Below are 26,707 nucleotides of genomic sequence, written 5' to 3' on the forward strand. Positions count from 1 at the left end.
TGCATATTACTCTAGTTTCTCTGAGTTAATACATGTGGCATGTATGTCTTCAAGACCTTACTTTTTCTCAATAACGTTAAAGATTTATAGCCTTCATAAAATCTGGCATGCACCAAGAGGAATATTACGAATTACAATTACTTAAACATCAGCACTGGGAATTTTTCTTTTGAATCCTGTATAAGCTGTTTCAGACAAGGTTGTATTTACAGAAAGATTGGTGAATACTGGTTTTATACTGCTTTTCTATACCCTGCCCAATTTGCTTCATTTCTGTGTTGTTAAAAAGATGTTGGCCTGGTGCTGTTTATGTTTTTGTCTTTGACATATTGACTTTAAAAATGCAATGGACTTAGTAGAGACAATATCAACATTCTGGTTTAAATAAATAAGGCTGTAAGTGTCTTTGCATGTTTTGCACAGTGCTGTTGTCTTGTTCAAGTCTGTCCTTAAAATTTTGGATGAAAAAATTAATGTGAGCATATAATGAATTTCAGCACTTCTTATTTTTTAACTCTTATTTTTGCTAAGTGTTTACTCTGTGGCTGTAGTCTTGCGTGCACTTCTAGAATTATGTGGCGTTCGAGTGATGTGATCACCTAAACCAAAACAATGGCAGTGACTGTTTAAGACATTGAATTTTTTTCAGACAAACATGATAAATAGCAGATTTGGAAGAATCTTTAGCACAGTCTCATTTGTTCGTTGGTTTTGATTATCTTTTGATTATCTCAAAGGGCTTCCAGATGATGAGGGAGATTCAGTAAAGCTGCAGGAAGCCACAGCATCCATTCGCGTGGGATGCGGCTCTGCCATCACGCAAGCAGGAGTTTGGCTCAGAGCTAACCTCCACCTCCGCAGTGGCTCTAGGCATCAAACTCCCATTGATTTTTAAAATGTTTCTTTGATGTTTAACTGCTGTCATCTAAATACCTTTACTGATTGGGATTGTCCAGGCTCTATGGAAAGGAAACTTTGCTTTGCTTTCATTAAATCTGCACTAAATTACACATAAATATAGATATATTGGGCTATTTTTGATACATATATAAAAAATATGTTTCTCCTACATGTGCGTGGGTGCCAGGCAGTGAAGATTGTGTACAGGAAGGGTCTCTGCCCTCTCTGAGGTCAGAGGGATGATGAAAGTGTTCATTTTAACTACTACATTTAACAGACAAATCTAAAAAGCTCTCAGGAAGAGAGGACCAGAGCTCCAGGATTACAGGAGATTGATATAAGCAGGTGAGAGTATCCTCACAGCAGTCAAGTGTAGGCGTTCACCTCTGAAGATTTATGAGAACGGGCTGTCCTTGCAGGGTGGCAGGAGGAAGGACAACTCCAGAAGTTGGGGAGAGCTACAAGGATGACCAGTTTCCCCCTTGAACAAATTCACTTTTTTTCTCTTCATCTAAAAGAGTTTGTTATTGGGTTGGTTTGTTGTTGGTTAGGTTTTTTTTCTTTTCCTTTTTTTGTCTCATTTGCCTAGCCAATACTGAAGGTTTCTTCCTGCCTTCTCATTTTATATCAGCTGCTGGGCAAGATCAGACAGTGCCAGGATCAGGGAAGAAAACATATTCACGGATGCCAGAAACATGAGCAGTAAAAATTCTCAAGTAGCAGATAGTTTATGGGCCTCCTCACAGATGTCAGGTTCTCTATGCTGTCTTTTATGGTATCAAATCATTTTAGGTAAATTTTTATTCAAAAATTTATGGTTGGCAAATGACCCTTTTCTGTCTTGGCTTTGGTGTTGTGTTCAATTTTGGTCTCTTTCAATTCCCCACCCGCTATGTGTAGTAGAGAAAATGAAAAACAAAGAAGAAACCCACAAAAAACACCAATGGGAGTAAACCCTTGGAGACTTCTAAATGCCACTTTCTGACTTCAAAAGGATTGAATTTGGTGTTTTGGCTTGATGCCTGTCAGTTTTGAGCATCTTCACTTATGTAAGTTTACTGACGTAAGAATATATATATTTTTTTAGTTGGGATAACTCAAGTCCACCCTGATTTCCCAGACTTATGTAACCAGACACTCTACTTTTTAGCTATTAGAAGTTGACACTAATGTTTTGTTATCAGAATTAAAAATGTTGATCAGATGACTCTTACTTTTTATAAGAGGGAATTCTAATCTTCTGGAGTGGGATTTTAGTACAGTATGAGCCACAGTTTTGTCCTTGGGGTAAACAGAATACATGAATAATATGCACACACACACCCCCCATCAATCAAATATAAAGTTCTTTATTTTCTGCAATAATGCTTTTTCAAATTTTTCAGTACTATATTGTAGTTGAAGATTGCCTTTTGCTGTAAATAGTAATATGTAATATGCCCCATAAAATACGCAGGAAACAAAAATTTTAGTAACATGTAACTGTAGACGTAGTGGCTGCTGGACAGCTGATTTCTGGTGGATCAGTTAAGTCTGTTTTCAAACTTAATGTCCACGATTAGTTAGTGAAAGTTGGATGTAAATTTTTCTTAATGTACATATCTGTTGAGGGATCTAAGCCTTGATTTTATTCATGTTTGGCTTAGCGGATTTAATAATGGAGATCCTTAGTCTTTGATATGATGCAAGCTACACTGGTCATAGTAGCTATAACGTAAGTTAGAAAACACAGGTTTATGGGATTGCATTGCTCTTGGTATCGGTTTAAAATCACGCCTTTCAGTAAACCAGTTCTGCTTTAAAAATAGGAATGGCCTTGCCCTTATTACCTGAAATGGTGGATTACAGAATTGCACTGGCCGTACTGTATAAACACCCAAGAGGACTGGTGACACTTGAAGATTGTTTGTCCAGAGTGTGACACTTGAGGATGTGGTACCTTCCACCAGCGGCTCCACCGGCACCCGGAGCTGGCTCTGGAGTCTCTCTGCCCAGAGAAGTGGTCCCTCTGTGCTCGGTCCCATCCGTGCCATGGCAGGAGGAGATGATGGCACCAAGGCTGGCAGTGGTGGGAGGACAGGCTGCTGGCACTGTCTCACTTGGTGTCTGTCTCAACAGGGCATGAAACCTCTGGGTGAAGTTTTTGGGAAACTTCTCCTCCTCCCATCGCATGCTGTGTTCTCATCAAGTTTATCAGTTAAGCCTAAATGTGGTCATCATGCTTTGGGGATCAAGTCTTGTTCATCCTGTCTGTGGAGAGCATTGATATGGGTCAAAGACAAGTGATAATAGAAGGCCCTGTCAGTTTCTTGACAAAAGTCAAACAAGATCAAATGGCTGGAATGGGACCTATACAGACTTGAAATAAGATACAATTTTCTAGTCACCAGGCTGGTGCAATATATTAAATGAGAGTAGTGGACTCATGACAATTTAAATCATTCTAAAAGATGCTCTTTAATCTGGTTTTGGAAAACATTCTGCGGCCTCTGTGGGTAGCTGGAAAGGCAGCCTCATATGTTGAGGGCTCCCCTCAGTACGGAATCCTGTAAATACCATTCTTTATCTTCTTCATCCCTGGCCTGTGGAGTGAAGAGAATAGTCTGTGTTGCTCAAAATATGCTGTAGTCAAAAAAAAAAAAAAAGGCATGATGGCTTAAGAAATTGCTTCCTTGCAGCTGCCTCCTCTCCTGAAAACTAGTATATCTGCAAATGAAATGCCAAAAGGCATTGTGTGTTCCTCAACTTCCAGAGCAAAGGTAGGTGACTGAATCCAGTAGTGAACGCTATTTAAACTAAAGGAGTTGGAGACATTGGTTTTGATCAAGTCTTGGGCTTGGAGCCCCATTGATTGCACCCAAGGATCAGCATTCTTTTCTGTCTTGTTTGTTGCCTGAGGTACATGAATGATGTGTTCTCCTGACAGAGTGTGTTAGCCACAGACGAGTATGTCCAATGGAGGGATTACAGAGAGATACTAGCCTGTGAAATGCAGACAGTTGGGTCGATAACCCATTGGCTAAGTTTCAACCTATGAAGCCATGAAACGATGTGTTTTTTTGATTTGGTAAGGAGGTTGCAGCCTAGAATTCATGTGTTTGTTGCTTTAGGCTGCAGTAGGAAACAGCAAACAGTCTGGTAGAAGCATCTTGATGCTTACGAAGAGCTGTCATCTTTATCTCACAGCGTGTTAGGCTGCTTAAGGTACTTTCTGGAGGACTTGCCACACTCTATACCCTGGGCAGAGTTCTCCTCTGAGCTGGGCATCACACATTATGCAGTGAAGTATTTTGTATGTAAAACCTCTAATAACAGATGTTCGAGGTTATACGATGTACGTGCTTCACCATTTACCAGTGATACAGTTTGTTGCAGGTGAACAAAGTGGGAGGTTATCCTGTGAATAGGTCTAGGCAATATCTCTTACTCAAGAGCATTCAGAGTTCGTTACTATGAATACTAAATATTTTAGTGATTGCTGTATAGTTATTTTGTGGAAGTGATTGTAGATTTTTCACAAAAAAGCTGACTGGGTCTTAAGTGTGTAACTCAGTTATGATAAAGCCCCATGTTTGAAGAACTGGAATTAACTACAGGAATACTCCACCACTGGATTCACAGGTTGTGAGAGCAGTTCACACTGATCAGTAACTGCATGTGAATTTTTTCCCTTAAAGCAAGATGCCAGTTTCCATGAAAATCAGTTAAATTTTGTGAATACACTCAGGGGGGCTTTTTATGGCAGACCTTGTGAATCAGGTTCAGTCACGTGCATTTATATTTTCAGGGCAAATGGAGGGAGGCAAAAAACTTTCCTTAATGGATTATCACAGACCACCCACCCCACCCCCCAAAAAAAAAAAAGTTGGGGGGAAAGCCTAATTTCTTGCATCTCTAACGTGTGAGACTTGGCGAGTTCCCTTGCAGTAGTGACAGAACCATCGTATGGGCACAGGCTAACAGATCCATCTGTCTTGAAACTGTTGTTTTATGTCAAACTACTCCATTGTGTACTTGGCATCTTCCATTGACTCTTGGCACAAAAACCAAGGACGTTGAACCATGAATTAGCTTTCTTAAAGGAAAATACCTCTTTTTTCTGTTTTTTCTCCCTTTTTACCCTTGTCTTTCAGTTATACCTGCCGCCACTTGCGGAGATATGTATATGTCTTGGACAAACTGTATTTCCCCCACTCTCACTGCTCTACGCTGCAGCATTGCTTCTCGACCCTCAGTGACAATGGAGAGGAACTCTTGTCTTTAACTTGTTCTCACATTCTCAGATCCTATGCTTCCAGGTTATTAACCTCTGCTCTCCATTTACTGCATGCTGCATGCTCTGTGACTGCTCTGTGCATGTTTTCAGTAAACTGATGAATAACATTTAATGGCTATGGGGATGTTTTGTGTCTTTATGGCATCCTTGCTCTGTGTGTCCTAAAAAGTGTGGAGACGGGAGTCTAATAATGGTTTGGGGTTTTTAAACTGTTGTTGGGGTTTTGGTTTTTTTGGGGTTTTGTTGGGTTTTGTTTTTTTTTTTTAATTTAGAATATAACTTCTGGAATTAATGTGTGGCCTTTGGAAGTTTTAAATGCTTTTTACATTAAAGTATTTTAATCCTTATCCAAAGCTATGACATAAGAACGTAAGCTGTGATTCACAAAGCTTCCATACAGTTATGTAGTTTGTTTGGAATTAGTGCAGCAATACAAGTTGTCTTACATGTAAGTGTCTAATATTTCCCTGACGCCCATTAGTTCAGTAACATTGTCTATATAAATTGCTTTTCAAGAATGGGAATGATGGTACTTTTCCCTTGAGTTCAGTAAATTGCCATGGTACTTAATCAATTAAGAAAGAGCTGCCTTTTTTGATATGCCTGATCGGTTTTGATTATACAGAATAAGAATGGTGAGAATCCATCAGCCCAAAGTGACAACATAAAATCCTTCTTCATGATGCAGAATTATAGATGCTCTACAGAATCTGTAAAATAGCGGGGAATTTAAAAATAAATTGTACTTGTGACACCCAAATGTTTTCTCTAAGATGTTTACTTCAAGTAAAAATTAAGATTTACTGCTTCACTGTTGATGCTGTGGATAATTAAATATATTAACCGAGATGCTAGAAGTTTTAGGAAAACAAGGAAAAAATGGCATGACAAAATTGATCAGAACATGGAAAGCATCCAGGGTGGAAACGTAGCTTCCCAGCTAAGCCGGCATACAATAGCAATAGACCACACAGTAAACATAAGTAAAACCAGCTTGATTGTCAAGGGAAGAAAATACGGCATGCGAGCTGAAATAGGTTTTTTTGTACAAAAGATATTTTATAGTAGTACATAATGATGGAGAGTCACACTGAAGGATCTCAACAGGAGATGAAAATCTAGCTGTCCGAAGGGCATTCTCCAGATTAATTTGGAACAGGGGTACAGTATTAAAGTAGGTAAATCCCTAGGATTTCAAAGGCATTATTTAAAAATGAATAATAATGAGGGCAGTCCACACCAAAATCTTGTTTTCAGATGGAATGTGGGAATGATATTCTGAAAACATAAATGACTCCTTTCAAGGAAATTTTGGTAATTCTGTACAATGGCAATAATTTCAACATTAAGTTGGCAAAATCATCCTTGTAAGACTAAGTACTACTCCATGGATATTGCATCTTTCAGGTGGCTTTACAGATGAAAATAAGGACTGATAATACTATACACCTTTTCATGTAACAAGCTGGTGAAGTTTTTAGAGCAAAAAGTTCATCTAGTTGGTCCCCATACTGAAACTGATGGAGAAATAATTTACTGGTATGTAAGTTCTGAAATGGGAATTATGCATAAGTTGAGATATATTAGAATATATCAGCCTGTGAGACTGTAAAATCTCAGGTTTCCATCACAGGCTATCCTTTTATGAGATAGGACGAGGACAGAGTATTTGAAACAGAAATTGCTGCTTGAAAAATACATAGGTAGCAGTTTTTAGCAGCTAATTCCCTGTTGTTGTTCTGGTAATATGTGATTAGAAAAGTGTGTGGTCAGGATTATTGCCTGCATAAATCTGTAAATAGCATCAAATACAGTGGCATAAATGGAGGTGTCAGAAAAAAGTGAGTTTTCTGTGAATATGTGCCTCCCTCCTGAATTAAATACGGCAGTATTTTATCCTGTGAACAGCCTGCTTAGAGAAGAGATGGAATGCATAAATTGCTAAAGGCAGAGGATAATTAATTACGGCGATTTGTAAATCACCACCCTGCCATCCAGGGCTCTTTGCAGGACTCCTGGTAAAGAGTATAAGACTTAGCCCCGAGTAATGGCTGGTCTCTGACGCTGTCCTGATATGCCCGGATGATACCATCTCTCTTCAGATGTGCCATAGGATTAAAGTTTTTGTTACTATTTTGGTAAATTGTGTGTGCAAACATGAATATGGACGTGAACAGTTGTACCGTTAATTTGGAGGTGGGGAGAGGAAATCCGTAAAACAAAGGAGAAAAGATGAAGGCAGCTTTGGAATGTTGCCATTGACTAAGCAGTAGTAGTTAATAATGACTGTTTTCCATTAAAGCACGTATAAAAGTGCGTGGATGCTGGTGGCTGATCCATGTTGTTCGTGTTCTCAAGCTACCGTGGATTTGTGTGAGATAGGTTTTACAGGTCACCACCGCTATCGTCCCAGCGCATCCCACGCTTACCGAGCAGCTAACGCCGGTTGCAGTGGGGGAGAGGGGAAGGCGAAGGGTATATATTCCCTGTCCCGCAGCACTGGCTCTCCAGGCGGCTTTAATTGGGATTTAGTGCCAGTGTTGCTTTTGGTGGCTTTTCTAACTTATAAAACCAGAGGAGACACAGTACCTATTCTATGAGACAGTGCATTATCATGGCATAAATATTAAGTCTAGGCTTGTAATCTGTCATTGCTACTGTCTAATAATTCTGTTGTGGCTGTGCTATTTATGGATTATTGCAGTAAACGTGCTTCGTGATGTGAAATATGTTCTCCCACTCTTAACAGTTATGCTTTCTTTTTGAACTGCATGTTCATCGTGTGATGTTTTAATGCTCGTGTGTGTTCCCTTTTTGTTTCAAAGCTCTTTGGACTGCAGTCAATCTGAGGAAAATTGTGTTTGAAAATGAAACTGGCTTAGCGCATGCACTAGCAAAAGGCAGCTAACAAGCAGTGATTTGTTTTGGGATGCTGAACAAATTAAGGAGAGTTTTATTTTCATAGCTAGCTTGACATTGTGTGTGTGAAAGCAGGAAATATGATTTTGCTGAGCCTTGTAAATTGAGTAAACATGTTCATGAAGTAGTAGAGCAAAAGGAGAAATTGTATGGATGCATTTGAATTAAGATTTTTTTTTTTGCCCAGAGAAAAAAGATAAAGAAATATGATGTCAAATTCACACAGTTTACCCATTTTGCGTATCTTTTATTACTTAATGCTAGGTTTGTTTAAAGAACAAAATGTATCTGATAAGATTTTAATGCTCCCTCTCAGGAGTGTTCTGCCACATTGTCTGAAGCCTGTAGAGGATAAACTTTGCAACCATACTCCTCCCATGCCATCAGAGTTGATGGAATTATGCAATTACATTAATTTAAGAATGTGCAGTCTTTGTGGGATCAGGGCCTTAGAGGTTAGCTTTGAAAAATACTGCTAATTACCAGAAATGTTTCCATTGCTGCAACGTGATGGTGAAGTACTGCATAAAGCCAACTCGTATTCATTATGCAGTTGCCAGCTCCTTTTTTCCTTTGAGTGTGAGCTGTGCTGGGGCATCAGGGCTGGATCCCAGGAACGTAGAGACAGCCCTTTGTCACGGTATGGATTGCTGGCCCATCCTTCAGTAGATACAGGAAAGGTGTCAGAGTATCATTCTTGAAAACAGCTAAAACGTTTCAGGTCTGACATATTTTCTTTGGGTTTGGTCTGTGGGGAGAAACATGGAAGCAGATATGTTTATTATTAAACTTTAAATGTTTTTTTCCTGTGGATTAATGCGATACGGAGAAGTACATCAATTAGTATTCTTTAAAATGGGTGTTGACTGGTGTGAAATTATTTTTGTCTGATTCTGTAGATCATCTTGAGCATTTGTCTACGTTCAGGTTTTAAGCAGTTAATATAGAAGTCTTGCCTTAAGTTAGTGCAAATAAAACAGTGCGTCAGCCTTACAGGAGTACAAGCTGGAGGATAACAGAAGATCTGAGTGTTCTCACCAAGAGCCCCTTCAGCCTTCTGAAAACTGGTCCTTTTCTGTTTTCCTGCTGTTGCCAGTTAAAGCACTCCAAGTTCTTCATGACTTTTGAAATGAATGTATATAATTCTGATCCTTGCTGTTTGTGATATTTTAAATATGAAATATACATATTGATCCTTACTTCACTGGGAGCTTAACCCATGAGACCTGATAGTGAAAGTGTTCCCTGTGTAAAGAGAATCAAGGCGTTTCTGAGAAATAATAACAGTTATATTGTAAACATCTAGTAGCTGAGACAACATAAAAACACAGCAATCAACAAGATGAGTGATATTATTTTGACTTTAATGATCATTTAAATGGGAAGGTCTCTATTTAGTATCACACCTTGGGTAAACACGGCTGTCTCTGCAAACAAGTCTCCCAAAGAGAGTGAAGTCAGTGCAGGTAGGCTTCCATCCAAAGTGGCATGTGAAAACAAAAATGTTGTTGTAAATTGGTGTGGGCAGACAAAATTGGTTGAGAATAAGACAATTTCTGCAGGAAAATGATGCATAAGTCTTATAAGAGACTCCAGTCATAGGACCTATTGGAAACTGTTATTGATAAGTAACTCAGTAGAACTCTGAAAAGGGAAATAATTTGTGATGTAGTAATTGGACCTTATTGAAAAGGCTTTTTAAGTCTTTATAAGTTTTGAACAACAGCTTGCTTTTTTCACATTTTATGAATAAACTCACTTATGAGCTAGGATTAGAAGTAGAAGAATGAAAATGGCAGAGTCTGGACCCATCACAGGCAAGAAATAGCTGCACTTCATTTATCACTAAAGCAAACTATTTTTGGAATGGTAGATAACTTGGTTTAAAAATTTAAATCCCCCACACACACACACACACAAAAAATAATTCTGCAATGAAAAGCTCTAAAAATCTTGGTAGGTTTAAGGACTTGTCTAAAATAAACTAACTTGATACTCTTTTTTGACAATACTGATAAAAACCTTTTTTTTCTGCAGGACATTTTAGTAAGCATCTGCACCTTGCTTCTAAAACTGGCATCTGACCGAATGGTCTGTGGGTGCTTTGCCTTTTCCTTTCCTTTCTCTTTTCTGCTCCCACAAGCACTATTCCGTGTGCATCCTGCCAGGCCAGAAGGCTGATGAGAACAGAATTGGTCCCCATTCAGGGACTGCAATACCATTGCGTTATCAGAGAGTATAATTATGGGTTGGTTGGGAAATTTTTCTTGTTATTGAGACATATGACATTATTCATCCAACTTCTAATGTAGAACTTGGAGATTGCGCATTTTTGTGACAATTAATAAAATTTTTTCTCTTAATGGGATCGCCTGTATTCCAATTGCTGCAATTACCAGTGTTTAACCTGAAGACTCAAAGACCGTCTTTTTCCTAATGGATTTAACAGTCATTGTTTTATTTTTTATTTTCAATGCAAACACAAGGCTGTGGGCTGCTGTAACAGTCATTGATTTCAGTGGTTATGGTATGTGCATGTTAAACTTCACTCCTAGGTAGACCATGGAACAGCTGACAAAATTTAATTAGCTCATTTAAGAAGTAAATAAAAACAAGAATAAGTAAAAATGGGCAAAGGAAAAAAGATAGGATCAAGATATGTTAGTATTTCTTTGAGGATGCCGGCTGGTTTGATAATACCATTATCCTGGGATTTCTATAGAGCAGCCTGGAAGTTTTTATGGAAACTGTTCTCTGAACTTCCACTCAAGATGTTTTGTGTGGACTCAGTTCCCAATCTGGGATCACAGGTCAGGAGGTGAGGCTTTTTCTTTGGCCACTGTGATGATGTGGAACAACATTTCCCTGAAATCCAGCTCATTTAATTCTTTTCCTTTGGGGGAAAAAAAAAAGAATTAAAAAAATAAAATGGTCAGAGGTCTATTGAATGAATATAATGTAATGCTTTATTGCTTTTTGATTGTGATTTTTAGTTAGCTGCTGATAGTTTTATTGAAGTATTTTTTTTTATTATGGAAGGATCACTTTACACTCAACATTGAGTGACTTGGCAGAGGAGAATTGTTTATAAGTAATTCTATTACAAATTATTTTTCTTCGTACTGCACAGCATATCAATCAAGAAACCAGTGAGATATAAAATCAATGCTGTGGTTATTTGGTGGGTGAAAAATTACCTAGCCTGTAGGTCTCAAAATGCAGTTTAACTGGATGTTCATCAAGTGTGGGTGCACGTCTAGTGGAAACTCTCATGCATTGGTTCATTAACTCCTACCTTATTTAAAATAATGTATTGAAAATAGTTCTTTAGGGAAGCAGTGATCAGTGAAGAGGAAAGATTGCTGATATCAAAAGGAACCGTCTAAGCCTGATGGAAGCAAGGTGCATTTTCATAGAGCCAGTAGAATTTCATGCACGTAGGTCACGCTTTTTGGGATAAAAGGTCCAGGTAGCGCTGACTTTGAAAGAACTTGGAGGTACTCTAGGGCAGTTTTATGAGTTTACTCTGAAATAATTTGGGAGATTATGGGTAAATAAATTGTTTAATGAGAGGCCCTTTAGTATGCAAAAGTGTAATGCACTCCAGTAGCTGGAAATGGAAGCAAACCCAATTGAGACTGGTTCATATTTTTTTTTACATGGTGAATGATTCACTGGAATAGTTTAACAAGGACTCTGGATTTCCCAAGATTGGAATTTTTAAATGAAATTGTGTTTTTTTCCTAAAAGATATGTCCAAGTCCAGCCACAGCTATTGGCCTTGAAGGAGGAAGTAGTTGAGGGAATTCCTATGGCTTGTGTCAGACGAGCTGATCAAAGTGGCTTCTTTTGGCATTAAAAATTGGAGTTACAGGCAGATTGCCATGCAGGATTTTGTTGGTTTTTTGTCTCACAGATTTCTTTAAAAGGCTGCATTTTAATTCAGAATTTCCCCATTACAAATGTTATCTTTCCAGGTACTATCCCCCAAGTAGTACAAAACAGCGCAGGTTGCCAAAACATTGCATTCTCATGCACAAAAAAAATTTAAATTGAAAGGGGAAAATTGCAAGAGCTATGTTCTTTCTATGTAATAATTTTTATTCCTCCCACTCTGGTAAAAATTTCACAGACATGATCTAGACGTATTCTACCACATTAGCATGTGAAACTAAAACACATTTCGATCAGATGGAATTATTTTTAATTGAATGCTTATGAGCCCATGTTCCCATGAGATGAAATTGGAACAAAATTACTTTCACACATTTCCATTGTAGCAGTATGTTCAGAGACTGGGGGTTTTGCGTTCACATGTAATGTCTGGCAATTAATCAAGATTGGGGAGGGTGGCTTATTCTTTTATAAATATGTAAATAAGCTATTGTTTGGAGACTAAAAAGAGAAATACTCTATAGCTTGCCTGAAGAGTTCAGGAGAATACTAATAAAATGGATGTCAGGCTGAATACAGTTAAATAGTTCATAGCTGTACGTAGAAACAATTTATGCTCATGTAAGCCAGTCTTCTGCTTAGACCAAAAAGCCTTACTGAGGTTCAATAATATCTGCTGACTCTCCTCGGGTGCAGAATGTCACCTCTCCAGCAGATTCCATAAGTCATTGTCACTGCCAGCGTGGGTATTCCTTGGTTTGTCCACCTAAGTGATGCACTCTTATCTGGTTTGATTTCCCAGACAACATTGCATGAACTTTGGCTAGTGAAGACAACTTAATAAAATGTGTAATTATTGCCTAAATATAGAAAATTATTCACTTGGTAAATAACAAACATATGTTACTGATTCAAAACATGTTCCAATTTGTCAAATTAAAGCACAGATTCTCACCAAAGCTACATTTTGGCTTACGCAGAAGTCCTTTTCATCATGCGCTCTCATTGCAAATCAACAGACTGTAGCTGTGATTCCAGCACTCATTATGTTCTGATGAAGCTAGTGGAAAGTACTGACTGCAGCTAGAATCATCACAATTGATAATTGTGATTAAGATGTTCCAACCAGAATGCCTGAAGTTAAGTATCAAAATGTATATTTTTTTTTTTCTTCCTTTTAAATAGTGAGGAGTATCTACATCTTGCAATGAATTAAGAACTGAATGTTTAATCCATACACATGGATGTCTAGAGAGAGATCTGGGCAGTGCCTGAAGTACTAAAATGTTTCAAAGAACTTTGCAAACCTTGAGTAACAAATGATTCACAAATACTCCGGAAAAACAGTGGAGCAAATAACTTTGCAGATGTCTCTTGGAGACAGAGATGCAGGTGATTAAGGGATTCCAATCATGCATATGAACAGTGGTGATGAACGAAATTTTGTCAAAGGACTCTGAAGAACAGAAACAACAAGAGATTTGTGTTGTTAATGTAAGAGACAAGACATTGGCTTTTGAGGTTGGATGCAAAGTATCCAACTCCCTAAAACATACAAAATTTTAGTCCAGCTGTAATTTTTAATCAATAAACCTGACAGTCAATAGTGCAGTTAAAAAAACCCCCAAATATCACAACATACTCTTAACATCATAGGTGACTTTCACTCAAAATGTAATTTGGTTAGTGGGATATTGTGCATGAGACGTGTGGTTGAGGAATCTGCTGATTTTTGGGCTGATCGTCCCAGCACACCTAATTGTTCTACACGTACCAACTGACTTCAGGATATTTAGGCATGTTAGTTTAAAGGTGATGAGCCCAAGAGATAATATATATGGTAAAATCCAGATTTTTTTCAGGAAGTCCAGACTGTCTCAAAGCACATGTTGTGAGCGTTTTCATTTTCCTAATTAATTGCTGCTCCAAGTAGCATGAATTTCAAGAAAAGAAAAAAAAAATCTTCTTTATTAAATATTTGATTAACAATATAAATGATTAGAAGTGTCATCTTCATGGTTCATTTTCTGAGCCGCTGAGTCCCGCAGACCTGGCCTGGCTCCTCAGGGGACATGAGGCTGCACAGCCCCAGGCAGGACAGGGAGGGAACAGGGAACGTTAGTGATTTGCTTAACTGAGGTGTAGCTGCTAAAGTCTTGGAAACTGGCATCCACATCCATTCATACTGATCTAAATGACCAAAAACATTCTGGTTTGCAGAATTAGTAACACTGTAAGAACTTCTTCTGTTCATTTCCAGCTTCTAATGAGAACATCAAACTACAAGAATTGTCATTTCTTCTCACATTTTGGTATCGCCACAGCCTATTTGCCCAAGAAAGGGAGAGGTGGAAAAAAAAAGGAAGGGGGAAATTAGTCAGCTTTTTTTATTCTAATCCTCCAAAGGATTGATTTTAGTTGTATAAGGAGGTTTTGGATCCCCACTCTACAGCAGGATGTAGGGGCTGAGAGCTGTGAGCTATTCTTAAGTGATTTTGTTCTTTCGTGTTTGTAAGCTGAATTTGTGAGAAAACATTGATGAGAATGCTCCCACTGCACCAGCCACAGATCAGAAAAAGCAGTGGGAGAGGAAAATAAGAACAACCACAACTGGTTTCCAAAGATGACTAATCCTGCAGCCCCAGTGTAACCTCCAGGACAGTGATTAGTGTTTGGCTTTTCTTCTAAATGCTGGAAAAGTTTTCTGGGGCGTCAGCCTAACTGAAAACTAGTTCAATACGTGTACAGTAATGAAAGAAGATTTTAAAGTTTCCATTTAATGTTCCTGCCTCACGTACTTGGTTACTTGGAATGCTTCTAGGTGCATAACGTGCAGTATCTCAGCTCATTGATGTTCCTTATTAGTTATCAGAACATTTTATGAAAGAGGAAAATCCAATTTTATAGGTAGGATAAAATAAGGTACCTCTAAGGGAGGCGACCCATCAGGCCTGTTTTCGTGTCAGGAATAATAGCGTGATAGGTTTTTTGTATTCTGGTTGGTGAAAATTCAGCCCTTAAATTTTGTAAACTTGAATGGATTGAAGTACAGTCCAGCTTAGTGCTGTTCCTCTGAGAAGTGAGCCTCAGAGGAACCTCTACCCTACTGACTGTTGGACACCACTAAAGCTCTTGGTATGTGTTTGGTAGTCCCTGGTTCTACAAAGAGTTGTGCTGTCTTAAATTAGAATTTTACTGTGAACTCTGCTGCGATTGCTCGTCAGTTTGGCAAAATAGATGCAAGTCCTTGCTTTCAGTGTGGTGTTCACCCAGTGGAAATTAAAAATTTATTATAAAGACCCCTAAAAATAAATAACCCAGATCTTTCTGATGCTGCATTCTTCTAATTAATCACCAAGCCATCCTCTTGCTACTGCAGATTTTTACCCTAAAATATATTTCCTGTATTTCCCAAAGCACTTTATAGTGCAATTGTGGCTTTGCTGAAGTTTCTGCATGGATTTGTAGTTAGTTTCCAGCAGACAGTTGTCCTTGCATTTTGTTATTTGTTGCAACTGTGACAAATGTTTAGCTATGCTCATGGAGATTTCAGTGAGTCACCAAATGGCTGAGGTTGGAAGGGACCTCTGGAGATTGTAGAGCCGGTTGCCCAGGTTTGTGTCCAGTTGATTTTTACTATCTCCAAGGATGGTGACTCCACAGACTCTATGAGTATTTGTTTGGTTTTGGGTTTTTTTCCTTCTGTTTAAATGCAATTTCCTGTATTTCCATTTGTGCCCATTTCCACTTGTCCTTTCTCTGGGCACCACTGAGTCTGGCTTCGTCATCTTTACAGCCTCCCATCAGATATTTGTACGCATTGAGATCCCCTTGAGCCTTTTCTTCTCCAGACTAATCAGTCCTAGGACTCTCCGCCTCTCTTTGCATGCCAAATGCTCCAGTCACATAATCATCTTTGTGGCTCTTTGCTGAACTCGATTCAATACGTGACTGTCTCTGCTTAACACTGGGAAAGCTTCTCTGGAGTGCTGGGCTCCCCAGTAGCAGAGAAGAAGGATCACCTCCCTTGATGGACTGGTGTCCTGGTTTTGGCTGGGATAGAGTTAATTTTCTTCCTGGTAGCTTGTATAGTGCGGTGTTTTGGATTTAGGATGAGAATAATGTTGATAGCACACTGAAGTTTTAGTTGTTGCTAAGTAGTGCTTACACTAAGTCGAGAGCTGTGCAGCTTCTCGTGCCCTGCCAGCGAGAAGGCTGGAGATGCACAAAAAGCTGGGAGGGAACACGGCTAGAACAGCTGTCCCAAAACTTGCCAAAGGGATATACCATACCATATGATGTCATGCTTAGCATACAACTTGGGGGAGTTGGCCAGACGGGGGATTGCTGCTCAGGAACGGGCTGGGCATTGGTCAGCAGGCAGCGAGCAATTGCACTGTGCATGACCTGTTTTGTATATTCTGTTATTATTATTTTATTATTTTATTTTATTTTCTCTTCCTTTGCTGTCCTATTATACTATCTTTATCTCAACCCACACATTTTAGGTTTAGGGGGTTTTTTTTGCCTTTGTTTCTCTCCCCATCCCACTGAGTGAACAGCCGTGTGGTGTTTAGCTGCCAGCTGGGTCAAACCACAACTGCTGGCGATGCTCTACCTAATGCAACCCATGGTGCTGTTGGCTTTCTTTACCTTGGGGGTGCATTGCTGGCGTACATTCAACTTGGTGTCCACCAAGACTTTTTTCTGCAAAGCTGCTTTCTGACTGATCGGCCTTCAACGTGCAGGATCTGATCTTTCTCGTTGTTAAACTTCATGAGGTTTCTGTTGACCGGTTTGTCCAGCCTGTCCAGGTCACTCTGAATAGCAGCACCACTCTCTGGGGCATCAGCCTCTCCTCCCAGTTCTGTATCACCTGCAACCAGCCAGGTTGTTAATGAAGATATTAAAGAGTGTGGACCCCAGAATCAAAACATGGGGTACATCGCTTGTAACCAGCTTCCAGCTGGACTTTGTGCTGCCGACTGTAGCTCTCTGAGCCCATTTGTTGAGCCGGTTTTCTATCCACTTCCCCCTCCACTCATTGAGCTTCTACTTCATCAGTTTGTCACAACTTGACTCAATTTGAAAATACTGTGATTATCTTGATTTTTCTTCTTAGCACCATTATACTGTTTGTATAGTTGATCACATTTGCAAAACGCTGTAGTATCCAGAGTAGTTTTGGACACAGATAAATCCAGATTACACCAGCAGGACCATCAAAACTCATCTCTGCATGCCTTTGGTTGTCACCTGGATAAATTTAAATTCAGAAAGGTACCTGTGTGTGCCTAGAGTGCCATGTTGTGTCTCTTCTGAATATCCGTCTTTATATCCCATTGTAATACGTTTGCATTTGGTCCCACACTCCCAACTCCAACCCCAACCCAAGGTGGAGGGGAATTAATGTCCCATCCCATGAGGGTCGTACTTGCTTTTTGCACAGTATAGGATAGAAAACTGTTGGTGTTTGCTTTATCATCATGCTAATTCTGTTTTTGGAAGTGTTTTCTTTGCTTTGGGAAAAACACAGAATAACCTGGAACATCACAGGATTTTGTCTTTTAAAAAGTACATTTTGGGGAGGGCATTTTTTTAGGAATTTGGTAGGATTTTTGAATTGATAGAGGCCAAGAGAATGACACAGGGCAATAAGATGTATAAAACTGAGTGGGAGGTAAAGCGCAAAAGCACAATCTCTTTTCTCTCTGGGAATGAGGTTAATTTCCAAATAAATTGAAGACAATGTAAATTTAATTACTGTGCAACTTGAGGGACTGGGACTTAAAAATATATTATGTTGGTTTTGAAGATGGAAAAATATTGCACAACTGCAAGTATACTGAAATGAATCATTAAATCACATCTCTATCCATTTTCCCACCAATCCCGAGGCTTGCGTGTGTTTGTCTGAAGGTAATAAAATAATCTCTCTTTAGAATGACAAGTTCAGTAGTGAATAAGGTAATCTAGGATGACAGCGTATCTGGGAAATAATAACTTTTTTCCTACTGAATAAGTAATGAACAATAACTTTGAAGTGTTACCCAAAAAAATCTGTTTTCTCTTGCATAAGGGCTCTTCATGCCCATGTAAAGTTTCTAAATCTTATCGGTAACATCTCTAACACCTTTTTTAACTGAAGAACAAAATTAAACACCCTGACAGGGAGACTACAGTGAAGAAACGTGATTACATTTTAGCTCTGTCAAGGTTGGATTACAAAACATGGGTAAGACGTGCTTTTTTGCTAAATATGGAAAGTATTTTTATAAAAGATGAATGGACGGTGAAAGACTGAGCTCCTTCAGGGTGCTGACAGGCCTTTTCCTGCTGTGAGCCACAATGATTTTGATCACACACATTTGTCGTTTGCGAGAGCAGAACTGGTGATGGAGACAAAAGCTGGGCGAATTCAGTACTCCAAACATTTTTCCTTCCTTAAAGGCTTCCAGATGATCCATTCCAAAACTGCCATCTTCTTGCAATGACAAGTAGTTTAAACTGTCTATAATATATTTCTTAAAATTTTCTGAGGATGCTGAAGACCACGTTATGTTCTTGATACGTATATGCTGTACTCAGGAGTTGCGTTTGTAACCATTGCAGGTCTTTGCTCCACACTTGCACAGGTTGTTTTTCCCTTTGATCTTTTTTATTTTAAGAGCCATAGAACACGGGGGAAAAAATCACTGCAGTGTCCAAATTTAGGATGCAATTTTAGGAAGGGCAGCTTTACAGTTCATAATAAAGATCTAAGGGAAATGAAGCAGATGAAAAGGCCCTGGCGTTATTTCTAACACATACGTAGGAATGGACATGGTTGCTGTTGAGAGGCTCTAGCCACTAAGAAGAAAGAAATAAAGAAAATAAAGAAAAAAGTTAAATAACAGGAATTAAGAAAATGCCGTGGGCTGGCTTCCCAGGACATTGGCACAGCACTTGTGCTGAACTGGGCAAGGGCAGGCTGGGGCTTCCTAACGCCAGATTTACCTCCATGTGGATCATTGACACTAGTTTTTTCCATAGTGAATTGAACTCACAAAATGCTTCATTATCCCCTTGTTTTGTTCAGCATCCGCTGCTGTTGGATTCTGACTGGATATTAACATCTCTCAAAAAAAAAAAAAAAAATTTGGTGTTCTTGATAAATGGTTTTTTTCAATGATGTGGATATTTTTTAGGATGAAAAGACCTATTTTTTATTTCCTATCTATTTTGACATGAATTTTCCTTTGGAAAGAGGTTTATTTATGACTGGCTACATTTTGCAGGTTTATGTCTAGGTACATAAATCCCCAGAAATTCAACAAAGGGGATTGATGTTGACATTACAGTGAAAGATGTAGACAATTTTTACTTGTGATATTTATTTTTAAAGTACAGTGTTGTTATGCTTTTACAGGAAATGTTTAGTAATACAGATTAAACTTAATCTCAGTATTGAAAAGTATTGAATACATTATTTGATGTTACCCTGCGTTTTTCGTTCTTTTTTCCTTTTTTCAACTAGTAGTACCTTCATGTGCCTCTGAAAATTTTTAAGCATTTCCATCTTTTTCAAAGTATGTGTACCTGCATGCCAGTGTTATTTGCAGTCAAAAGTAGTATTTCCAACAAATTTCTCTCTTGGAGGAAGTTGCGTGTATCTACCTATGTGCATATGTTTATGTTACACTAGATATTGTAGTGTGAATTTTGAGTTCATGATAAAGCACCATACATTTTTAATAGCAAGCTCTATTCTGTATTCCTTTCAATGTATTTCATGTCTAACATGAAACTATAAATGTTTTTCATGCCTGGAAATACAGTTAAAACTAGATTTTTAGAGCCAAAATCAGTAAACAACATTAGTGGAGGTACTCTGCTGAAAAAGTTTGTGGTACACTCAAGTCAATATATTATGTTTTATACACTTACTGCATTAAGAAAAAATTTGCCTTGATCAAGATTGATACTTCACTCCAAGTTTAGGAAATAATAGATTAAGGTTCTCTGTGAAGTTTTAATTCAGCACCTTTGTTTCAAAAGCAAAACCACAAACTTGAATTAAGTGATTGTGCATTGTTTTTTGTTCTGAATGTAGCATTACTAACTGCTTTCTTTTTTTAACATCATCTTTATTCCCTGTATGGCCTCAGGGCACACTGAACACATGCCATCTAAACTCTGTCTGGAAGACAAGAAATATTTCATTTCCTTAATTAGTGATTTTTTTTAGATCCTGTGGTTCTTATAACAGTTTCTCAGTGGATCACAAATACTCACAGAGAAAATACAAAGTGGATTTGGATTTGAAAAAGGTTACTACTCCCATGAACAGTTGCAGAAGTTACCTACAGATACAAATGCTTAATCTTTCAAATTTTCTTTCCTTATGGGGTTTTAGAAGTCTAGAAATGACCTAATTGTTATGCAAGAGAGAGTCTTTGCATCCGAGATTATGTTTGGGAGCACGTCTTAGCGGTAACACCTATGTCTGGTTTGAATTTTTGGTCCTTTCTGTAAGGTCCTTAGCAATAGCTTTACTGTAGAGTCATGACAGGCCCAACTGACTTTCTTTATTTCCTCCAAAAATGTTTCCAGTTTATTAAAATTTGAGGTTTGTGTCAATAGAGTAATTAAACTAACTGCAGTGATGAGGGAGAGGCACCTGTATGTTTTCTGTGACCATCAGTGGGACACTGCTAGGATTGCTGTGGAGGGAGGAGGACATGATGAGGAGGGACCACCTGATTGAAGAGAAGGTCAGTGCATGAGGAAGACAGTACAACTCATTCCCGTGGAGCAAGAAAAGCAAAGAGACCTTTAGGACAGGGCTTTACAGAAGAAGAAAGGGAGTCGGAGGAAGGAAACAAAGGTGCAAGACAAAACCAATGTTATCTGTCTACAGCACAATAATGTGTCCTCCTAGCAGCTTGTTTCTTGTTCTACTGCTTCAATATTGAAATTCAGTTTTATGAAATTAGGTGCAAGCCGTGGTATTATTTCCAAGGTTCAAAGGACAATGCAATGAACGATTCATGTTAACCATGTCGGGGCACTGAAAAGCTAAACCCGCGCCGAGCAGGGTTGCTGTGAGGATGGGGTGCGGGTAACGTGCGATGCCAATGGGGAGGACTCTTGGTGATGGAAGTGTGGTTCAAGACTCATGTATTGCTTAAGTCTTAGCATAAAGAGAGCTGCTAGCAATGCACATACCCTGTGATCTGTGTATGGAATGAGTCTGTTAACTCCCAACATGGATCCAAATTCTTTCCTGACAGAGTGAGCATAGAGAAGCACGGCAGTTTTCTTCACAAGTGTAGCAATGACCCAAATACATATAAATACATATGTACACGCACACCCAGCGTGGTTGAGCAAAGCCACACCAAATAAAAGCTGCTCAAGGGATAAGGATTTGGACCTTAGGTTGCATGGCAGTGATGTCTTTTTAATTTTCTTGTTGTTGTTTCATTGTTCAGAGTCTGTCTTTGGGTTTTTGGGTGGGAGTTTTGCTCAGGCTGCTTTCTCCAGCAATTTGCTCTGATTCTCACCCACAGAGTCTTGTCCTAATTCAATACAAATGTCTTCTCTCAGCAGCTATGAAACACTTATCCTGTTGAATTAAGAGCAAGTGGATGAAATGGAAATATTGTGGACCCTATTCCCCGTTCAGTATTCTTGTAAAATATTAACAGGGCGAACACAGGGAACATTGAAAGGAATTATATTCATGCCTTGAGACACCCAAGGCAGATGCAGGAATATTTAACTCAGAATAAACCTTATAATTAGGCTGAGCCTTATAAACATGTATTCTTTTTATCCTGGACTGCATACATTTCCCCCCATAGCTTTCAGCCTTCCTAAATTTGGTTTGCCACTTGCCACTTTCTCGGTTACAGAAAAATACAGCAGGTACATGGTGCTCAGTGAAGTCCCCAGCTCAAACTCAATGTCTTCCATAGGGTTTGCATGGGGGATTTCAGTCTGTGGGAGATCACAGTTTCATTACTTGAGTTTAATATGACATGGAGTTAGGAAGATGTTTCTAGGTGCATCTTCTCAGCCTCACCTGACTCTGTCCTTGAAGTGGAATTACGAGGATGTTATTTGTCATGCCAGACAAACAGGGAATGAGACTATCTGTACCAAGATACGTTGGAAGGATTTTACTGCTTTCTGTTCCTTTTACTTCATTGGAAAGTGGCCATGAGCTGCCTAACAATTTATACCTTCATTTGAAAAATACATTTCCCGCTCTCTGCAAATTAAACTCTCAGCTTGCTTTTGTAAATATTGACTTTTGTCTCACCACATCAAATTCCTTGCTTTCATGTTTTTTCTAGTCTCTTTGTCTTTTTGATTCCATTTTAACAGGAAATCCTGTTGGTTAACACAAAGCCTCCATTAATTGTTCTAAGTTGCTCCTGAATTTGCTTATATATTTTTGCCATGAGTGTATGGTCACTGCATGTTTTTCTACTTACTAACTAAGAAAATTTCTTTAGGAGACAGAATTTGGAATGTCTTTATAGCACATGGATTATAGATCTCTGTTCATATGTAAGCAATGGCAGATAAAAGAATACTCCTTAAAATTAATGAGAAGCTTTTGTCGTGAACTAAACATATCCTGAAGTACTTCATCTATTATGATCAAGTTCAAGACTGTAGAATTAAAAGAATAGTCTTTAATGCTTGCTGTTTAGCAGGAAGATGGGATAGAAATCATTTGTTTACCCAGGTTGCATTAAAATAATTTGTGATACTTTGGAATTTGCCCTGAAATAGCATGCAGCTGAGGCACACAGCCTGTTTCCAAGGGGACACAGACTTATATTGTTTTTGAGAAGGCACTAGACAAGAGAAATAAAAAAAAAAAGTCTGATCACTGACCAGCAAAGTCAGAACGTGGCAATACCAGTCTCATGTGGACCTTTTGCTACCTGGGAGAAGCCCTTTTTGTTCCCCGATCCTTTAAACACTCTTTGGTGAATTAAGTCCGTGAGTGATGCCCATACAAAACATTTTGTTTGCAGACGTGACCTTTGTGGAAACTGCACACCCTAAGTCTCTTGGTTTCACATCATCTCCACAAGCCAGATGGACCTAATAGTAAATATAGCAAAGCTTTATTCAGCAGAAGTTAGTCACGCTTCACTTTACAAGATTAGAAAAAACGATATAAAGTACATTCTTATTTTCTCCTTAGCAATTTGATATCTTAATTGGTTAGCTTCTCTTTCCTGGGATCCTAAATGTCTCCCAGGCATTAGAGTTGGGCTCAAGTAAATAAGAGCACTGTCCCTCCACAGAGTCAACTGCCCCGGATAGCCCTTGGAGTTCTCCACAGCTATTCTCTCTCGTTATTTCTATTTATGTGCCATTACAGCTTGGGTAAGTCAAATGCAAAATGCCTCAAGGGCTCTTCAGTAGACGTGGGCATTTGGGGACTTAGTTATTTTTCTGCACTTATTCATGCTAAATGGATTTCTCCCAGGGCCTGGTTCCTTAAGTGCTTACAGATCGCTTCTCCATCTCCTGCAGAAAGGTGGCTCAACTGCCCCTATTTGCTTGCAACCAGTCCCCCCATATAGCACTATAGGACAATGCATTTATTATATTTCGTATTAAACAGTATGGTGCATTTGTTTTGATGTGACCTCTCGTGTGACCATACATGAATGTTATTCAAGCAGATGAGTGATTCGGATCCTCTGCTTGGAAATGTCTATGCAGGCGTCTTATCCAGTATATGAGCAGAGTTCTCGTGCCATAGAACTCTCTTTTTTTCTGTAATCCATTAAAAAATGGGTCAAAACCAAGAAGTGTTTCTTACATATACAGGAGTTAAGGCATGGTTTTAACTTTTAGACATCAGATTTCAAAATGAAGAACTTGCTATGTAAAGGAGGTTTTTTCTCATATGATTGTGGTGTTCACACAGGCATTGTAAAATCCTATTGTTTAAGGAGTATTTGCATAACATGGTTTCGGTGTTTAGGGCTTATATTTATTCTTTAAAATTGAGAACAATAGTACATTTGGCATGTATATGAGAGCAGAGAGAAGGAACAGCACAGAGTATTGCTTACTTGTTTGAGAACATTCAGCATCAAATTTTTTGATCCGTGGAACTGTTTTTTTCCATCACCAGATAGCGTTTTGTGTTTCTGTGCTGTTCTGTTTATTTGCAGTGTCCTTCTGAACTAGGAGAGCGAGGAGAAAAGATTCAGAACGTCTGAATTTCCAAGCTTCAAATAAATTACATTGAGCAGCGGTTTAGCCCTCAAGTAGTTCTGTACTCATAGCATATAGACTATTTTCAAATATTTAGATAATTGAAAATTTTTCTCCTTGAGAAGCTCACTAGTGATTTGGATTGGGAGAACTCCAATCCTTATTGCTTTTTTCTGTCTTATAATTCGATCTGACCTTCCTCTGCTGAAGTGCTTGATTTGTCTCCCGGTCTCTGACAGTGCCCCATTCTTTGAGGCTTCCATCTCTTACTTTTTGTCATAACATCGGTCTAAGTTCAACTCATTTGCTTGGCACTGAGATTCTCTTCTTTCCTCCCAGATTTTTCTCTCTGCCATTGCTGTGACAGTGTAAACAGCAATTTATTGCGCTTCAAGCCTGGTTTCAACCACCTCTGTAAGAAAAAGCTTTGCCCGTGCAACTGGTACTTTAGTTTCTGTTTCAATTACTCTTTTTGTTCTCTTCTGATAGCTTGAAGGATTCTCTATAAACAAACTTCTTTTCCTCATATGCCTATTTTTTATTTTGGTCAACTCTTTCATCTTTTCTCAAATCCATTAAATAATTGAGTTTCTTGAGCGTTTCCTGGAGAGGTGTGTTTTCTGGTTTAATAATTAATGTCCTGATTCTTCTCTGAACCTTTGTGTTTTCAAACCACTGTTGTGAAATGTGCACACAGGATGCCAGCGGCAGGTGCTGGAGAGCAAAACTTGGATATTTTTGTTAATACCAAAGACAGTTACTCTTTCAGCAGCTTTACTGAGTTATGGGCAGCTGTTTGCTGGTCTGGTGGTCTTTAGTTGCAGCTCCCAGGTTGAGATCCTTCACGCTTAGGGAGCAACTTTTGTTCTTTGCTGCTAAATTTATGCCTTTGAGTTTGGCTGCATTAAATCACAGGTTTATTTTGTGTCCAACTACTTGAAAGATAAAGAAAACTTTAATAACAATGCCCTTTTCTCTTTATTTGACATTCCTGTAATGAATGCGTCGTTTGCCAAATTTAATCATATTTCATTATTGTTGAGGTATGGTGATATGCATCATCTTTTATATCATCTTTGTATCATTGAAAATATTTTGTTAGCTTTAGCAAATGATAAATAGCTATTGGCATTTAGAAGGGCCAAGAATATTTTCCTGCTTGGCCCTATTAAGAAAACTCATTTCAACATTCAAATCTGAAGATTTTTCAAACTGTTCAGATGTCTGATTTTTCAGTTCCTATGACACATGCCATGTGGCTTTTTATCATTCAGGTTTCTTAAGAAAACATCCCAGGTGGAACAAAGTCATATAAATGACATGTAGAAGCCTGTTACAACAGTACTATCATGCTTTTTCTTATTTCTAGTCTCATTGAAAAAAAAAAATTGAGTGTGCTTGACAAGGTCTGTTTTTCTATGCCAGTGATACCCTCCTTTGAATGAGTCTCACGATCCCTGTTCCGTTATTATACTCAGGATTAATTGGCATGTCATTATCTTGGGTCATCCTATTTACTTTCTTAAAATAAAGTAGACTGGTACCTTTCCTTCTCGTTTTTCAAAGCTTTCAGAAAGCTCCAGGTTTTGACAAATTCTAACTTTGTATTTACTTTCAACTTCTAATTTTAATTCCCTTATCTCTTTTCTAGTTTTTTAGTTATAAAAGTTCCACTTTATGCATTCATTTTTTGTATGAGAGAAGTATATTTTATAAGCTCTTTCAACCTGCTGTAAATTAGACTTTCTGCATAACTTGCAGAAGCTTTTTTTTTTTTTTTGTGATTGTTGGCTTGTGATTTTTGGTGGACCAAAAAGGAAGTTGTTAAATGAGTTTCCATTATTGGCTTCTTTTTTTTTTTTTGGATCCACAGGCTTTGTGGAATTGGCTTTTTGAAAGCATTACGTTCATATATTACTGGTTTGAATTTTATTGTGTGTGCAAATAACACATAATCAAATCACTTGCATTTAAGCAACCATTACTGTTTAGTCTGTAATCATTTCTTTATTGATCGAGGTTCAGCCTTGTGTTAAATTAAAAAGAAATGCTTCATCTGTGTAGAGGGAGTTAAGAAAGCAATGTTTTCATAATTCATATAAAATCAGAAATACGAGAACTCGAGACTTCAGTCTTCCTCAGTGGTTGAGCTCATGCATGGTTTGACGATCTGTAATAGATACCACTTGTTATTTCATCTTGGTATTATTCCAACCTATTATTTTGCTTGGTAAATATTGGTCTGTAAGTACTTCTGTGAGTGAGAGGTGGATTGAGGTTCTAACACACTTTCATTGTTCCGAACATAATTTGTTATTATTATAAAGTGTCCTTAACGGTTGAGATCAAAGGGCTGTCAAGCTCCACAGTCTCAATGGAGAAGAATGGAAGAAAGAGGAAAATCATTCTGGTAGAAAATTCTGTATTCTTGTCAACCTGTGCAGGTGCAGGCTGCCCTCCGTGACCACACAGTACCCTCCGTGA

General features: G+C 38.5%; 1 protein-coding gene and 1 long non-coding RNA gene across 16 annotated transcripts in view; one reads left to right on the top strand and one right to left on the bottom strand.

Moving 5' to 3' along the window:
* Positions 1-26,707, top strand: part of DYM (dymeclin) — a 220,222-nt gene that overhangs the window by 123,633 nt on the left and 69,882 nt on the right. The window contains exon 14 of one of the 14 annotated variants that reach the window (XM_054809307.1): positions 5,034-5,198. The exons of the other annotated variants lie outside the window; for them this stretch is intronic. Coding sequence (XP_054665282.1) covers positions 5,034-5,198 — 165 coding nt within the window. The remainder of the gene's footprint in view (positions 1-5,033; positions 5,199-26,707) is intronic. 14 annotated transcript variants of the gene reach the window in all.
* Positions 2,409-26,707, bottom strand: part of LOC129199217 (uncharacterized) — a 48,939-nt gene continuing 24,640 nt past the window's right edge. The window contains exons 3-5 of one of the 2 annotated variants that reach the window (XR_008574615.1): positions 9,134-9,340; positions 8,579-8,843; positions 2,409-3,150 (exon numbers count right to left, since the gene is read on the bottom strand). This is a non-coding gene — a long non-coding RNA (uncharacterized LOC129199217). Of the gene's footprint in view, positions 3,151-8,369; positions 8,844-9,133; positions 9,341-26,707 lie in introns of those variants that run through there. The other variant, XR_008574616.1, reaches the window with a different exon arrangement.

The sequence above is a fragment of the Grus americana genome, chromosome Z, assembly GCF_028858705.1.
Source record: "Grus americana isolate bGruAme1 chromosome Z, bGruAme1.mat, whole genome shotgun sequence".
NCBI lineage: Eukaryota > Metazoa > Chordata > Aves > Gruiformes > Gruidae > Grus > Grus americana.